Source organism: Myotis brandtii, unplaced genomic scaffold (genome assembly GCF_000412655.1).
Source record: "Myotis brandtii unplaced genomic scaffold, ASM41265v1 scaffold112, whole genome shotgun sequence".
Lineage (NCBI taxonomy): Eukaryota > Metazoa > Chordata > Mammalia > Chiroptera > Vespertilionidae > Myotis > Myotis brandtii.
In genome coordinates this window covers 12057894-12076178 of record NW_005353838.1, presented here as the reverse complement: position 1 = coordinate 12076178, position 18285 = coordinate 12057894, and the positions used below count along the sequence as shown (strand labels likewise).

Below are 18285 nucleotides of genomic sequence, written 5' to 3'. Positions count from 1 at the left end.
AAATATATTTTTTGGTGTGCCACAGAATTTTAGTAATTAGTTTATGTGTGCCATGAGATGAAAAAGGTTGGAAATCACTGCTATAGATGAATACAAGAAATTATAAAGATTGCTCTGTTAACAACTTTCTTGCTCTGAGACTTGCAGAGCTTAACTACTTTAGTGCTTTGTGAAGAGACAAATGTACTCAGAAAAATGGTTGTGTTAGAACTAAGCAAGTTTAAAAATATTTTGAAAAGAGAACATGGAGGCATAGAGAAGTTCTGTAATTCCTCCAAATTGCATTCTCACTGAGACTAGAACAGAGAGCTTCTGATTCCCAAACTCATGCTTTTAGCTACTTATTCCTGTATCTTCACTAGCAGTTAACTAGATTGTGGCACGCAGTCCCAGTGCAACACACCCATCATCTTGGGTGGCCTCTGCTGAAGCTTCAGTCTCCCTTTCCTTTGCTTTTCTGACTCCCCAAATTCTTTCCTCTTCAACCTAATACAAATCTATACTAATAAAAGGGTAATATGCTAAATAGATTGGATGTCTTCTGGATGTCCTTCTGAACAAAGCCACAGCGGTTGCGAGGGCCAAGGCTGGCAGTGCTGGAGAGGCGGTGGTGCGAGCCAGTTCAGCGCCCTAGCCTCTTTCGCAGAGTCCGCAGGAGAGCTCGTGCTGTGCAAGAGAGCTGGTGCCTAGTGAGAGGCCGAGGCTGTGGGAGAGCTGGAACCACGGGAGAGCCAGGGCCTGTGCAAGAGGCCGCACGAGGGGCGGCGTCCATGCGGGAGGGATGGCACCTGCGCAGGAGGGTGGCACAACAGCCCCTTTCACAGAGGTGGCGTGGGAGAGGACTCGGAGAGGGAGAGGCCGTGGCACGGTCCAATCCTAATAAAAGGGTAATATGCTAAATAGATTGGATGTCTTCTGGATGTCCTTCTGAACAAAGCCACAGCGGCTGTGAGGGCCAAGGGCTGGCAGTGCTGGAGAGGTGGTGGCACGAGCCAGTCCAGCGCCCTAGCCTCTTTCGCAGAGGCTGCAGGAGAGCCCGTGCTGTGCAAGAGAGCTGGTGCCTAGTGAGAGGCCAAGGCTGTGGGAGAGCTGGAACCATGGGAGAGCCAGGGCCTGTGCAAGAGGCCACACAAGGGGCGGCGTCCATGCGGGAGGGATGGCACCTGCGCGGGAGGGTGGCACAACAGCCCCTTTCACAGAGGTGGTGTGGGAGAGGACTCTGAGAGGGAGAGGCCGGGGCACGGGCCAGTCTAGTGCTGTGGCTCCTTCTGCAGAGGCAGTGGGAGAGGGGGCTGTGCGGTCCCAGTCCCAGGACTGCCCCTTCCACAGAAGCAGCCACAGAGGCACGGTGTGGGCCCAGTCCTGGTGCTGGCCCAGTCCCGATGCCATGCCTACGCAGAGGTTGGACGGAGTGCAACCTGCTGTGCCTCAACCTCCCACAGCCCCTCCCTGAGCCGGCCTGGCCACAGATTGCTCCCCACCCACCAGTGGGCGGGGGACAGGGCCAGCACTAAGAAGCGAGAGCCAAGGGCTGGCAGCCACAGTGGCTGGCAGTGGCAGCAGCAGCATGGTGATGGGGGCAGCGCCTTCCCCTGATCGGCCCGGTCGCCTCCTGCAGAGAGAGGCCAGACTGTGGCTTAGGCCTGCTCCCCATGGAGTGAGCCTAAGCCATCAGTAGGACATCCCCTGAGCACTCCTGGCAGGTTGGGCTGAGGGGCCCCCTCCAGTGCACGAATTTTTGTGCACTGGGCCTCTAGTGTACTATAAAATATTTGACAGTCTTAGAGCACAGAGTATGGCTATTACTAAACCATTGTTCTGCTTTGAGGATAATCTGTGGTACAATATAAAATTAGCTTGGTAACATTTATTCATATGAATTTACATTATGTAAGAGAAATACTACCAACATTGACAAATGGACTTAAGATCAAACTCTACATATCACAAATCAAATAAGAACAATAAAAACAACAAAACAGTGATGCCTCTCTGTAAAAAGTCAATAAAATGTATTTTAAAAAAACACACAAAAAACCCCCCCAAAAAACAACAACAACAAAACAGTGATGAGGTGGTGCCTTCCCAAGCCTGCTGTGCATTGAGGGGGACTCTCACAGCAGCTACACAGACTGCCCTTTTTACTGGGTTTCTATCTAGTGCAGTGGCTCTCAACCTTCTGGCCCTTTAAATACAGTTCCTCATGTTGTGACCCAACCATAAAATTATTTTCATTGTTACTTCATAACTGTAATGTTGCTACTGTTATGAATCATAATGTAAATATCTGATATGCAGGATGGTCTTAGGCAACCCCTGTGAAAGGGTCGTTCGACCGCCAAAGGGGTCGCAACCCACAGGTTGAGAACCGCTGATCTAGTGGATATTGCTTGGGGAGAAAAAAATACAAAAAGGCATAAGTCACACAGGTCTGGTAACCGTCTTTTGAAAAGCTAAGATGGTGATCCTTACACATGCATTTGATAGCCTTTCCTGAATGCAGAACACTGTCCTGGGAGTTAAGGAATACTAGTGATTGAGAAAGTCATATCCTCTTCCTCTAGGAGCTTTCAGTTCACTGATTCACAGCCAGCATGCGATTCCCACAGAAGTAACTAGTCCAACCAACAGCAGTGCTGGGCACTCCTGTGAATGGTTATGTCCTCCCACCATTGAGGGGAACCCACCTGCAGGACTCTAAATGATCCACTGAAAAGCAATGTTTTTGCCTCCTCTTAGAGTCAGAGACAGGGGCTGAAATCCAATAGCTTAGGTGAGCTGACTTAGTCCTAGTACCACTCAGAGATTCAGACAAACTATTGGTAGGTTATTGTTAAGCACTAATATCACAGCAAGGAATAGGTTCCTTGGTTATTGGTTTATGTTTTGAAATATTATATAACACACTTAAAGTATTACATCTGGTTTTTTGAAACACGGAAGCAATTCATCCTTTTCATAAGTAACTAGAGGCCCAGTGCACAAAATTCATGCAAGAGTGTGCCTTCCTTCCCCTGGCTGCCAGCAGCCTCCCTCTGGCACCTGGGACCCAGTTTCCCTCACAGTCCTGGCTTCGTTCAGAAGGTCGTCTGGAAGGTCATCTGGTCTAATTAGCATATTATGCTTTTATTATTATAGATACAGACACACACACACATTCACAAAACAACCAATGGAGAAAAGAATTTGTACATTTTCCCAAGAGCCTAATGATTAAATCTAAAAATGTACAAGCTTTGTAGACTCCTGTAAACAATCAATGATGCAGGAACAATATACTTATACAAACAACACATGGCCAGAATACACCTCTATATAGACTTAGAAAAAAAGGAAGGAAGGAAGAAAGATGGAAGGAGAGAACAAGGAAAACAAGAGACCTTTTTTTCTTACCAAGTTAAATTTCATTCATAAAGGCAAAAGAAAACCTGGAGGCTATATTTTGGTTAATTTCATATGTCATAATAAACAATGCTCAATTACATTTTGTCATAAAAAAGTGTTGAATGTAACTTTAAGGTTGACTGAATCCCAATATTCCCTTTCCCAACTCTGGTGAGTTATACTGCAGCCCCACAAGAGTAAGTGTTCTGTCTATTTGTTTATTAGTTAGTTATGTACAACCAAATAGCTATTTGAATCACACAATCCATATTTTGTCATTAAGTCCATTCACACCTGTGTGCTCGAGTCTTCCTATGTGACTCTAAGGCAAGTGAAAGAACAGACCACCTTTTCCAGTCCCCACCATTCGGTGTCAGACTGTATCTGCTATCTCTATAAATCAGGTAATAGAACTTATTACCAGAAAGACCTTTAAATACAGCACAATATTTAACAACAAAAAAACCCCCAAAACATTATATCCTAATTATGACACTACCAATGGAGGGGATTTTAGGACAATTATAGATTACTTTGTGCTATTGGTTCTTTCTGCCTTGAAAAATTTATAGGCCATAATCATTATGTGTATGAAAACTCTGAGACCCCTTTTCACAAGGTGAAGGTGAAGTAGTGCCATTTTCTGAGAAACGCATTGCTAATTTTCAGTCCTCCTTTTGGTCTATCTCCAGGTAGGTTATTCTGGAACCATCTCTGAGGTAGATTTGACATAATTTGAGGATCAGTTAGAGAAGAAGGAAAAAATGGCAGACTGGATTGAAATAGTTTTAACCATGAGTTGCCTGCATTAAATGGCAGGACAGATGCTTTAACAAAAAACAAAAACAAAAACACAAAACCAATAAAATAAAGTTCAGTGAGATGTTTATCAAAAACCAAATGACAAAAAAGCCCTTTTCATTAGAAGATTAAAATTGTTGCTTGTAATAAAATCAATTTTATATCCATCTATTTAATTCTTCATCAACTATAACTCTTTTTCATTTGGTGCAAAATGGTATTGGTTAGGAACTTAAAAATTTAAAACTTAATATGTTGCAACAATGCCCTGAGTGCTCTTTTTAGTATTATTCAGAGAAATAAAATTATGTCAAAAGGTTGTGTGTGTGTGTGTGTGTGTGTGTATTTTGGGGCTGGTTTTGTATAAGAACACATACATTGAAAATTATCATCATTACTTAATTTGGATGAGTTTTAACACTACATATCCTGTTCCCATATTGTTTTTGAACATTTTTTATTGTTTTATTTAGAAATATATTTTAAAAAGAAATTAAAATTATATAGACCATTTACATATGTGAACAAAATGGAAAAAGTTGACAAAAGCACAAGGATCCTTAGGAAGCCCTGATCCCATGATGTTTTATGTTGCCTTCCAAATCATTTCTAATAGAGACATTTCAATTGTCTCGGGCTCCTAAGCCCAATCCTTCTTCATACCACATTAGTTGTTTCTCATGCTATTCTAGACTGAAAGAAAATATTTGGGGAGCCCAGAAGATTCACATTGAGAAAACTCTCTCCAGGGTTAAAGAAGGGCAAGATTGTGACTGTTCCTAAGACCTGAGAAGGAAATTTTACTTTAAATGGGAGAATTACTGAAAAAAAATCTATAAAGAAAGACAAGATGGCAGAGCAGTGGTTTAGGTAGATGAGCTAAACAGTGGTGTGCAAGATGGGCTCAAATTCAGGAGTGAAAGGTAGTTTCCTGGAGAAACAGACACAGTAACAGTGAAAATGGAAAAGAGTCCACAACTCCTATGTTTCAAAGAAAGAATAGGCAGGATGTAGGGGATATTTGGAAGGATTGAAAGATAAGCCTAAGTTTTTATGATAGTTGAATAAGATAATAATGGGAAACTTATAGCATAAAAATAGAAGGAAAAATAATTCTGGATGGTAAGTTGTTAGGTATGATTTCAGACTTACAAAATTTGAGGTAACAATAAAACACCCATACTAAATTATAAATTATAAATTACAAATTAAACTAGAGGCCTGGTGCACAAATTAGTGCACCAGTGGGGTCCCTCAGCCTGTCCTGCAGGATCAGGCCGTAACTGGCTCTCCAACATCCCCTGAGGGGTCCCAGATTGTGAGAGGGTGTAGGCCAGGCTGAGGGACACCACTGGTGCACGATCAGGCCGGGGAGGGATACAGGAGATTGGCCAGCCGGGGAAGGACCGCAGCAGGGCTCCAGGGCATGTTTGGCCCATCTTGCTCAGTCCTGATTGGCCGGACCCCAGCAGAAAGCTAAACTACTAGTCAAAGCATCTGCGCCCTGGTGGTCAGTGCATGTCATAGCGAGCAGTTGAGTGGCCTTAGCATATCATTAGTATAACACGCTTTGATTGATTGAATGGCTGACTGGTTGACCGGACACTTAGCATATTAGGCTTTTATTATATAGGATAATAAGGTGTCCTTATACTTGTACAAAAGTTTATATTTTCAAGATGTTTTCTCATGTTATTTTGTTAGATCCTCATGATGTTAGGCACTATTATTATGTGCCTATTTTACAAATAGGAAATTGAAGGTCCAAGAGATTGAAAGAATAATCTAAAGACACAAAGCTTATAAATTGTAGAACCTGGAATCTAACACAAATGTCCTGATCCTTGAATCTAGAATAATTATGTTTATACTTGCTATTTAGAAACAGGATTAGATTTATCCTCGAGATTTTGGAAGATGCTAGGTAAGATCAAATAATGGAAACTAAGACTTGGGAGTTCAGGAGAAATTTAAGGACAGCAGCCCTTCCTCCCTCAACCCCAATGCCAACCCCAAACCCAGCCCCATCATAGCTTAATTCCAGAGAGAGTCCTGAGCAGTTTTCCCTCTGCTATGTGGCTGTTGCCCTTGGAGGGGTAGGTTAGCTTTTATTCCATCTTATCCTACATACATTCAGAGTTTGTGGCTTCAAACATCCAGTGCACAGAAAGAGGGTAGATTGGGGAGGGAAATGGGCACTGAGGTTACAACCCGGAAAGTGCCATGAGTATAAAAGTAGTCTGAGTGGATTTCCTCTCCATAATGAAAACCTTGGGCTCCATCCCTTGGAAAGTGGGCTGGAGAGTTTACTGTAGAGCAGTGGTTCCCAACCTTTTTTTGGGCCCTGTCCCACCTGAGCATCTCTAAAATCCTGATGCCCACCCTGTGACATGTAATTCTTATTATTCAAAAAGTGAACTCCTATTCACATGGGGGAAGCCTAAAAGGCCATTAACTTGGACTAAACAAGCTTCCAAAGAACATGGCCTCCATGAAAGAGAAAAATAAAAGGACGAAAGGACAGGTGAAGTACTGGGGAAGAAATCACTAAAAAATTGTTAAAAAATAATAATAATATGAAGTGATATGAAAAATAGCAAATAAAGTTTCAAAACATATAAAAAAAACTGAAATGCACAAATATGTATATACTGTATATGAAGCCCCTAGAACCATAAGAAATGCAAAAAATTCACTGTTAATAACTCATTCTCAAATTGCCCCCCTTAAAAATCGAATTGCCCCACGTTGGGAACCACTGCTGTAGACGCTCTGTGGTCTGTGTTCCGACTGTTAATAACTCATTCTCAAATTTCCCCCCTTAAAAATCGAATTACCCCACGTTGGGAACCACTGTTGTAGACGCTCTATGGTCTGTGTTCCACTAGTCACCGTTTAGGGAGACTGTGGCCAGAGAACCGTATCTTCACACCTGGTTCCTTCAAGTTCATTAAAACTGGGAACCAGCTCAGTCAGGGTGAAGGACTGTCTTTAAACTTGAGCTGGGTGCTTTTCAGATTTACAACTGTTTCCCTGACTTTGGAATATATTGATGAGTTGGTAAGAATTTTGGTGCAGAGGTGCCTCATTGATTCTTATTTTTGAGTTTATTATTCCTGAACAGACATGTTTTGTTGTTTTTGATCTTTAGCAATGACAATGGCCCCCAGAAGATTATTATTTTTTCACCCTACTGGTGCTAGATCAGAAAAAAAAAAGTACTGTGTAACAGCAATCCTAGTTCCCCTCCTCTGGTCTTAGCATTGTTAGCATTATTTTCCTGTGGTTACAAAAGTGACTTTAATTAGGGTAATACATAGCTCCACCCTCAGTTCATTCTTCCTCCAGTCCCACTCTCCAACTGCATGGTATAGGCAAGATTATTTTTCTGAATTCCTTTCACTTTGCCTTATTTTCTTCTACTTTCTTGCATTGCTCTCAAGAATTGGTGTCATCTTGTTATTTGATCCAATTTGTATTAGGCAATGAGATTACTAAATTTATATTACCAGAGCCACACTCAGTATAGTAACTAAATCACAGGTGATTACTATACTACACTTATATTTTGCATTGCAGATGGACAAAAATACAAAAAGTGTGAGAAAATGGCCATCACATGGGTACAGAAGGTATGTCGCATGTTGCACTGCACTGGTTCGTACTCTGCTTCTGTGCTTTGGGGAAAGCTATGGTGGCACTTCTTACAGACCTTGTATCCTGAGGGGCAGCATTTCAATAAATAACCAAAAAGAACATTGTATTTTTTGTGAGTGTAATGCAAATCAAGGTCAATCCCAAACATGTCTATCTATTTTAGCCATTTTCAAGGTCTGAAGTCACTAACAAGACAATACCATTGTTGCAATCTCACTATTAAGGAAAAGTATCTTGGCATAAGGTCAAGAGGATGCAGCAGTCCCTTCAATGTCACACGGGGAGTTGTTAGTAGAACCTGGGCCCAAATCCAAGCACTGCCACCGGTTAGATTTTGAGTGAATTGCTTTATCTCTCTAAACCTTTCTCATATGTAAGGTGTAAATAACAGTGATTATTTAATGGGAGGTCTCTTTTGAGACAATCTATAATAATAAAAGCGTAATATGCTAATTAGACCAGACATCCTTCCAGACAACCTTCTGGACGACCTTCCGGAGGAAGCTGGGGCTGCAAGTGAAGCCCCGGTTCCGGGTGCCAGAGGGAAGCAGGTGCCGGCAGCTGGGGGAAGGAAGGCCTACTCTTGCACGAATTTGTGCATCGGGCCTCTAGTGAGATAATAAAGTTACAGAGGAAGGTAGCTGACAAATGGCATTCAATAAACATTATGTTAGCTATTTAAACATTACTGTAGAATGAATTTACCAATTAAACATATGAACATACAACAGTAAACACATGTTATACAATATTAGAATCATAATGAAGAGCAGACTGACTAGATATTGGCAGGGAAGTAAGACTTCTCTTTCCTTTCTGCTTCCCTAATTATTACATAACTGAACGTTGATCCTGGAAGGGTGATTGTTTAATAGAACAAGTGTCCCCAGCAGGTTCAAGGAGCAGGGCATTACCAGACATCAGGGTGGACCCTTGACTGTGCCTGATACCTGCCAGGAGATTAAAGGATGGGATGTGAGTCAAAAGCTATTGTAGCCTTGATTAGCCCTAAGAGAGGCAGAGCCACAGCCTACTTCGAGGGTCCTGCATTCTCCAAACCCATACCGCTGAAGCAATATTATAGTCTCAAAGATGAAGCAGGGTGTAATAATAACCTCTGAATGGATACACATTATGGGGTGGTGATATTCTCAATTCTTATATCTAATTTCTTCAAGTCAGTATAAGACACAAATTATTCCAATTAAGAAGAAAAGCATTTTATAAATTCATGAGACCAGTACAATAAGAGCAGAATTTGGTTTGTAATGGCAAATTAGCTTTCCCCAGTGGTTTCGTCCGCTGCCTCCGCTGTAATCTGAAACTACAAGTGCTGGCTGAATGCAGCTTCTCTCTGATTGAAGGCACTAACCTGTTTCCTGCCTAAGTTTAATAAGGAGCATGAGATACGTGCAGAGGATAGAAAGTTTCTTCTTGTAGATCAGGAATCAACAAACTATGACTTACAGGACAAATCTGGCCTGCAGCCTGTTTGGTACTGCCAATGGGCTCAGAGTAGTTTTATATTTTTAAATGTTGAAAACAAAAAAGCTTATGCAGCAGAGACCATTTGTGGCCCTAGAGTCTAAGACAGTTACTATCTGGTCCTTTTCAGAAAATGTTTAGCCGGCTCCTGCTTTAGATCTATGATCAGAAGCCCAATCACAAGAGCCTTCTAGAACAGATGTCAACCAACTTTTTCTGTGAAAAAGAGAGTAAATATGTTAGACTTTCTGGGCCATATGGTCTTTGTTGCAACTACTCGACTCTACTGTGGTGATATGGAAGCAGCCACAGACAAAAAAGTAACTGAATAAAATTTTATTTGCAAAAACAGACAGCAGACCAGATTTGGCTTATGGTCACACAATTTGCTTATCCCTGTTCTAGAAGACAGCACTCAGATCTATGTACTTTATTTCTCATTATATTCTTGCTTTGGTCTCTCTGAACTCAGTTTATTTATCATGTTATTTATTTATTTATTTATTTATTTTACCATAAATCACCCACTCCAAAGACCATGATTTGGCTCTCTATCTGAACTTTCATTTTTCCAGATTTCTGGATTTCTTGGCAATGACCTCTTGCTCACCTGTACTCACATTACCCATCAGAGCATGCCTTATCTTTCTTTACCTATCTGTTCTGGAGTCTAAGCCTCAGAGTGATTACTCCCCACTCCACTTTTTAAAAAATCATCACCTGAGGATATGTTTTTATTAATTTTTAGAGTGATTTTTAAAGAGAGAGGAAGGAGAGAGAGAGAGAGAGAGAGAGAGAGAGAGAGACAGGGACCAGTTGAACTTGCAGTCTTTTTCATGTACGGGACAACGCTCCAACTAACTGAGACCACGGCCAGGACCTCCCATGTGGTTTTTTTTTTTGACTAGACAAAGTGATTGAAAGTAATGCTAGTGTCAAAGGAATCCCTATTTTCACACAGGAGGCAGTTTGATATCCACAAGAGACTACAGTGTTGGAGTCAGATAGAACTAGGTTCAAATAATCACTTACAACTTTCTACCAGAAATAAACTTGGATGAAGTTTCTCTCTGAGCCTTTCTTCCCTCAATCTTAATACCTATACTTCAGGCTTTATCTGAGGATTAAACATGTACATGTATGAAAATGTAGGACATGTTGTAGGCCAGTATCTGTTTGATGATAATCCAAAATCATGATTGCTCTAATTGTCTCCTACAATGATTCAGCTTTGAGTATTCCTCCTGTTATCTGTTATGCACACAAATGTTGAATTAATCTTCCTATGATATCTTTTTCAAAATCTTTCCCCTGAATTGAAATACCTCAAATGACTTCCAGTTATGCACATGGCATATACTATTTTAATAACTTGAACCCATAGGTGGTGTTGGGACTAAGTTTTCTCCATTGGAGTCATTAAGACTAGAAATCCACCCTAACCGGTTTGGCTCAGTGGATAGAGCGTCGGACTGCAGACTGAAAGGTCCCAAGTTCGATTCCGGTCAAGGACATGTACCTTGGTTGCGGGCACATCCCCAGTAGGAGGTGTGCTGGAAGCAGCTGATCCATGTGTCTCTCTCATCGATGTTTCTAACTCTCTATCCCTCTCTCCTCCTCTCTGTAAAAAATCAATAAAATATATATTTTTTAAAAAGACTAGAAATCCTTCTAGAAATAGGGGTAAAGGTTACCTTGAATCTCAATTTAACTCTGTCACACAAACTATTGATTTCTACCCAGCATTCACTCTTACACTTACATACACACAATTCAGGTAACAAAAATGATTCCTGTGGCATGTCCATCAGAACCTGAACCTATATCTATGCTTCCTTTTTGACCTAAATTATATGAAAATTTACCTGATTATTAAATGCTTATTATTTAATCCTGTATAATAGATATTTAAGATGCAATGGTGAAGAAATGGCCTTGTCTCTAACGTATCTTGGAGACTGTTAGGGGAGGGTCATGTCAGGAGGTTCTTTTTGGAAACAGATGAGACAGGAGTGTGAAAGGTTTTTTGGAAGTAATGCCTGTGGGTAACAGAAGGAGGAAGAAGCAGGACTGGGCAGGGAGAAGTTTCAAGTCATGATGCAGGTCTGACAAAATCTTGGGTTACACACTGGGGAGCTCCCGGGCACACATAGCCTGTTAGAGGAGTCCGGCAGTGGCAGAATGGCCAGGCCGCAGAAGCCCTGCAGAGCGAGGTCCTTAGGTGCTGCCCAGGGAAAGCATGGCTTTGGTATGAAAGCTCAGGCAGATCCTGAAGGTGTGACAGCTGTAGCTGTCAGCTCACTACACTCCTTACAGCTAAGCAAGCTTTTCCTTGAAGGGACAACTCATTAGCACACTTTCATAGCTTCTATTGGGAAGGCAAAAGAAGTGCAATTTCTGTGACGTATGAAATAACAGAAGTACATAAAAGCTAAAGGAGTTAAATCAATGTATTATATCAATGCTAAGAAATGTAGCATTGAGCACAAATCAATTTGAATCTCATTAGAACTTAAAAGAGTGAAAAATTATGTATTTCAAGAGGTATGTTTCAATGATCAAGACTTTTTAAAGATAATTTTTACTTTTAAATTGTTTTAAAACAGTTAAAAGTTCTGATTCTATAGTTGCAATTTTATGAAAGAGTGGCTGAGTATTTGATGGGATACATTGCTCTTTGATAAAATACAGGCTCAGATTATACATTCATTAGGAATTTCTCAAAATTCCATAGGTTGTTGTGACACAGAATATTAACCTATATCTTTTTAAAATGGTTCCAGGCTTAAATGAATTAGATAAAAGACAGAAGACAAGCAAGATAGACATAGACTTTTACTGTGAAATTTCTGAGGTCTTTTAATGTGCAAATATACATTAAAATCTCAAATGATGAAAGGGGCATGGTAAATATCTGTGGTTTAACTTGCCACGGTTTCAGTTACCTGTGGTCAACCATGGTCCAAAAATATTAAATGGAAAATTCCAGATATAAACAGTTCGTAAGTTTTAAATTGCGTACCATTCTGAATAGCATGATAACATCTCATGTCATTGCACTCTATCCCACCGGGGATGTGAATCGTCCGTTGGTCCAGTGTATCACACTGTATGCGCTACCTGTCTCTTAGTCACTTAGTAGCTGTCTCAGTTGTCAGATTGATTGTTGTGGTATCGCGGTGCTTGTGTTTCAGTAACCTTTATTTTACTTAATAACGGTCCCAAAGCCATTCACAAATTTTTTATTACAGCATTTTTTAATAATTATTCTATTTTACTAGTTACCGTTGTTAACCTCTGTGCCTAATTTATAAATTAAACTTTATTCGAGGCATATATGCATAGGAAAAATCATAGTATGTATATACAGGCCACTGTCGAGGGTGTCAGGCATCCCCTGGAGTTCTTGGAACTCCACAGATAATTGGGAACTCTTGTCTGCAAAATTTCTCACACTTAATGGAACACAGAACTGAAACTCGTTTGGGAATTGCCAAACTAATGAACTTTAAATGTATCCATATGAAGTAATTTAGTCAATTGTTCTAAGTTTTTTAAATATCCAAAAAATAGACTATTTTTTTTCAGTTTTTATCTGCATATTTAATATTAGACAAAGTGCAATTTTCTGATTCTTTGTTAAAGGAAAATGTTTTTTCTAAAATAAATCTCATATTTTTAAACCATTAGTTAATAACACTAACTAGAGGCCAAAGGCAGCTATAATTATTTGCATCATCATCCAGAATTGGCTTTCCTCTTAATAGAGCCCATTTGCACTATAATAAAAAGCATGATAGGAACTGATTAAAGCTGGATGGAACAGTTTTCATTTAAGAATTTCTCTTCCTCTGTCAGCGGATGTTTCTCTCTTAATGTTATTTTAATGCAGTCGTTTTATGTTTGAAAATGAAGGCAATCATGTCAGTCCACGAGCTGGCAAAAGACAGTTATTGATTTTACAAACCAGTCACCTTTAAAAATCCAGATGAGATGACTATTTATTATTTTGCAAGTACGAATCAGTTTCTGTAGAAACAAGAATAAAGCATGATAAAGCAATGCATTTTGAAAGAATGGAAATGTGAGAAATAGCTTGCCTTAATGTGTTTCTTTACATTGTGTCATTGCAATAAACATTCCTCATTGATTATTTCTCCCATAGTTTGGTGGGCAATTTTCATTAGCTTGCAATGTGCCAAATGCATAAACTGACCAACTTCACAAATGACATATTCTGGAACCACCTTTTGCTCACTGAGTTATTGCAACTCACATGTAACAATACTAGTTCATCTACTTCACCAAGAGAAGTGTTCCTGTAACCCCATGCCAAAATGAGCTTGGCAGACAGAATAATTTCCTACACGCATCAGGGCAATGGCATTGAACTGTGTTCCGCAGAGCCTTTGGGGGAGGGTGCAGAGAAGAACCAGCATGGAGGTTGCCCTCCGGGTGGGAAGGCCAAGAAGAGCACACGGGATGGTGCCCCAAATCTCTCCCACACCCCCCTTCCTGCCAGGGAAGTTACATAATAGAGTTCTGTGTAATAATCCATTTAAGGCTAAAACCAACGAAACAAAACTGAAGCCCCCAAACGAACAAACTTTACAAGGCGAATTTTCATTTTTGAATGGATATCATTAGGAACCTTTTAAAAAGAAATATTAGCAACAAATTGTATAAAAACATGCATTTTACATTAAAAATGTTCACAAAAAGTTCCCTGAAGAAAGAAAACCTGTGTAGAGCATAACATGATAAAATATCCTTGGATAACTAAAGAAGCTTAATAAGATATGAAAGTTTTTTTCTTCCTCTCATTCTCTTTCAGATCCTTAATGTCAGAAGGGAGCGAGGGGTAGAAAATGGTTCCAGAAAGTCTATGCTGAAGGCTAAAGTATGACAAACAGGATTATTTTTCTCCAACTTCAGAATAGCCAACCTAAGGCAGCAGGGCAAACTATTGTTCAGTCGGTGGTGTTGGCTCCCATGTTAGAAATATGCAGAAAGTTCCCCTCAGGTTCCAGCCTTGTTCTACATCCCTACAGAAAGCAATTCTTTCATTTCTCACTGGCTCCAGGGCACGTCCCACTAGAACTGTTGCCAATCTTAGCATTTAGTTCCCCAGAAATAACTAACTTGACAGAACAAATAAAGGTTAAAAGATCTTAAAAATGTGGCCAGACAGCCAAACAGGTAGCCCCCACTTTGACAGCAGGTTATGAGCATGTTAAGGCAAATCACATACAAGTTAGCAAGGACCTGAATTCCAATGAGAAGAAATAGATTTCCGTTCTCATAAGCTGAGGAATTGGGCACAGGACTCCCTTAGATGGACAGAAAAGTGTGGCCCATTCACCTTTTTCAGTCTAAATGTCTTGTTAGGGCCACAACAATAACAGACAAGTCTGTAGGGGGATGTATTTCAGAAAGCAGATCTCTTTCAGACGCATTAAAAAGGCTTAATTAACCCAACACGTTGAATTTTAGCTTCATTATCTCAACCCACCATATTCTAGAGGAGGCTTCGCAGTCATACAGAAATAAAACAATACTGTATGGCCAAAGAAGTGTGTGTGTGTGTGTGTGTGTGTGTGTGTGTGTGTGTGTGTGTTTCTCTTTGGCAGATGGATAAATCCTTGATTGTGGTTGGGTTCTGTAGCTTGTCTTGAATCCCCCAACTATTTCAGCCACCACCAAGTAAGAAATGCCCTGTCATTTTCCGGTAGCAGGGAATCTGAGAGCTTCCAAATTTGCAGGGGAACAAAAGCCTCAGATGATTCTTGTGCTCATTGAAGGCTGGAAAGACTGATGCAATACACAACACTCATGACACCACAGAGAGAACAGCATATCTGCTCTCGCTCCTAAATGAACTCTCGAATTCACAACTCCACATTATGGATCAAAATTCAGTTATTGGGAAGAACATTTAGAGAAAAACTTACGTAAAAATTGCAGTTCATTCATTGGAGGGCATTTACATTTTATCAAAGTTTTCAAGGTCATTTTATATGAGTCAAGGTTTTATAAATATGACTATAGACCTTGGGTACTCTAAATTTTGTTTATTTTTTTGTTTTTTTTTGTGATTAAAAACTATGCTTTAATTATGTTCAATTTGTAACAATGAAATTGGGGGTCACCACAATATCAGGAACTGTATTATAGGGTCGCAGCATTAGGAAGGTTGAGACCCCTGGTCTAAGGTTTATTTCTACCTCAGTTGCTGGCTCCTACCCAGCCTGGCCCTGGTCCGTGCTTGGGCAGAAGGCAACCAACTGATGTGTTTCTCTCTCATTGATATTTCTGTCTTTCCCTCTCTCCCCCACTCTCTCTAAACATCAATGGGAAAATATCCTTGACTGAGGATTAAAAAAACAAACCAAGGTGGGTAACCTGGTCAGAAGGTCAAATCTTCAAAGTTCATGCAAGCTCTTCCTCCCAGGGGGTCAGGACTGGATATTCTTGAGCATCTCCAGGAAGGCCTGCGGGGATGGTGCCTCCACATTCTGGAAGGTGTTCTGGACTCTGCTGAACAGGATGAAGTAATTCACCTCCTGCCAGATGAACCCGAAGTGGTTCTCATCGAACAGGATGAAGACTCCAGGGAAGCGCCCTGTGCAGGCGAAGCCATGTAAGGAAACAGTAAAAGTAACAGTGTCCACGGCATAGAAACACATCCTGCAGGTTCGCGGGTAATTCTGGTCTACTGAGAGCACCCCCACAGGCAGAAAAAATGGAACAGGCTGCTCCTCCGAAGCTGCAGCCCTGGACTCTCTGACACTTTGCTGGGCAGGGCCCTGCCAGCCATGGCCCTCGCTTTCCTCAGTCCCGTCTTCTTGCTGCTGCTGCTGCTCCTGCTCCCGGATCACCTGCTCGTCAATCTCCTGGACCACGCGGGAGAGCTCATTGAAGTTGCTGAACATCTCGCCATTTGGCAGCTGGATGCGGCGCATGAGGTGGACCTCTAAACTGGGGTTGGAGTCTCCCGTGACCTTCGTGAGCCTGGCATACTTCCCATGGAAGCTGAGCATGGCAATCGATAGGCCGAAGACATTGCAGTTGGCTTGGAAGAGGCCTGGCCTGACGAGGTCATCAGGGTGGCTCGGCGGGAGGTAGAGGCGGCGGTAGGGCAGGCAGTCATACTGCTGTCTGTCCTCATGAATGAGCAACTGACCCCATTCATCCATAAGCCACGTCGGTAAATCCTTTAGGTGGTCTGTTTTCTCATCGAACAGGATGAAGACTCCAGGGAAGCGCCCTGTGCAGGCGAAGCCATGTAAGGAAACAGTAAAAGTAACAGTGTCCACAGCATAGAAACACATCCTGCAGGTTCGCGGGTAATTCTGGTCTACTGAGAGCACCCCCACAGGCAGAAAAAATGGAACAGGCTGCTCCTCCGAAGCTGCAGCCCTGGACTCTCTGACACTTTGCTGGGCAGGGCCCTGCCAGCCATGGCCCTCGCTTTCCTCAGTCCCGTCTTCTTGCTGCTGCTGCTGCTCCTGCTCCCGGATCACCTGCTCGTCAATCTCCTGGACCACGCGGGAGAGCTCATTGAAGTTGCTGAACATCTCGCCATTTGGCAGCTGGATGCGGCGCATGAGGTGGACCTCTAAACTGGGGTTGGAGTCTCCCGTGACCTTCGTGAGCCTGGCATACTTCCCATGGAAGCTGAGCATGGCAATCGATAGGCCGAAGACATTGCAGTTGGCTTGGAAGAGGCCTGGCCTGATGAGGTCATCATCCGGGTGGCTCGGCGGGAGGTAGAGGCGGCGGTAGGTCAGGCAGTCATACTGCTGTCTGTCCTCATGAATGAGCAACTGACCCCATTCATCCATAAGCCACGTCGGTAAATCCTTTAGGTGGTCTGTTTTGTTGCACTGGGTGGTGAACCTGTCCTTCTGAATCTGCACGTGGCGGTTGTGAGGCCTGCAGTGGCGGCCTTCCATGCACTCCACCGTGGCTGATGTCCTCTCCGTCAGGCGAATTCTGAACGCGGGCTTGAATTGCATTGAGCCATCCACATCGGTGTTAAGCCAAGGCCCATTTTTCCAACCAGTAATGCATAAGCCGTCCACCACGACATTCAGCAGTGTTCTATAGCCCTCAGTATCTAGCTGCCACAATCCCAAAATGTGTCTGTATGGGTGGAACAGCTTCGCATAGACTTCTCGATAAGACATACTTATTGTCTCCAGATTCTGCAAGTTTTCACAAAGGCCAAACTCCTCGCGGCAGCGCTGTCTCCAGATGCTGTCGGTTTGCAGGATGTGGTGGAATTTGGTGCAGGCCAGGGCCAGGTTGGGCAGATCGGTGCCGGGGAGCGAGGAGAAGATCTCCACCAGCATCTCCACCGGCAGGTCCTGCAGTAAGCCATGTGGAGGCGGCGAGGGCGGTATGGGATTAGCCATTCCTTCACTCCCCGCACAGCACCCCACTGCCCTGTCAGCCTCCATGTGCTTTTCTGCAGGGGCCGGGGCCGGCTTGCCATAGGCTGCTGCCCTCTCAGCTGGGCCCTGGCACTCCTGACGACACCGCTTGCCATCGGCCCCTGTCCTCTCAGCTGGGCGCTGGCGCTTCTGAGGACACCGACATCCCTGCAAAGATCCAATGACCCAGAGGCAAGCGCACTCCTCCATGCCTCCAGGAGTAATAGCCATCACAATGTGGGCCCCAGAGCCTCAGCCTGGCTTTAAGCTGGCTAGTCCCGCCCAGAGAGTCACGCCCCCAGGGCCTAGCCACGCCCCCTCAGAGGAGCCAATTGTAGAACCTTAGCAATACTTCCAAAAGAAACCCATACCCAATAACAGTCGCCTCCCTTTCCCAGTGCCCCCTCCCTGTCCTGTTGGGGTCCAACCCCAGCAGGTCCAGGGGTTCCCAAAGGTGTGGATGGAGTCCACGAAGAAGGAATGACACGGAGACAGCGTTCAGTTGATCAGCACCCTAGCCAGG

At 42.7% G+C, this 18285-nt stretch overlaps 1 protein-coding gene across 1 annotated transcript in view; it reads right to left on the bottom strand.

The window, feature by feature from the left end:
* Positions 1-17993, bottom strand: part of LOC102259250 (F-box only protein 31) — a 71888-nt gene extending 53895 nt beyond the window's left edge. The window contains exons 1-2 of the mRNA XM_005857739.1: positions 16822-17993; positions 16206-16659 (exon numbers count right to left, since the gene is read on the bottom strand). Of these exons, the coding sequence (XP_005857801.1) occupies positions 16206-16659; positions 16822-17993 (1626 nt within the window). The remainder of the gene's footprint in view (positions 1-16205; positions 16660-16821) is intronic.
* Positions 17994-18285: the final 292 nt, after the last annotated feature.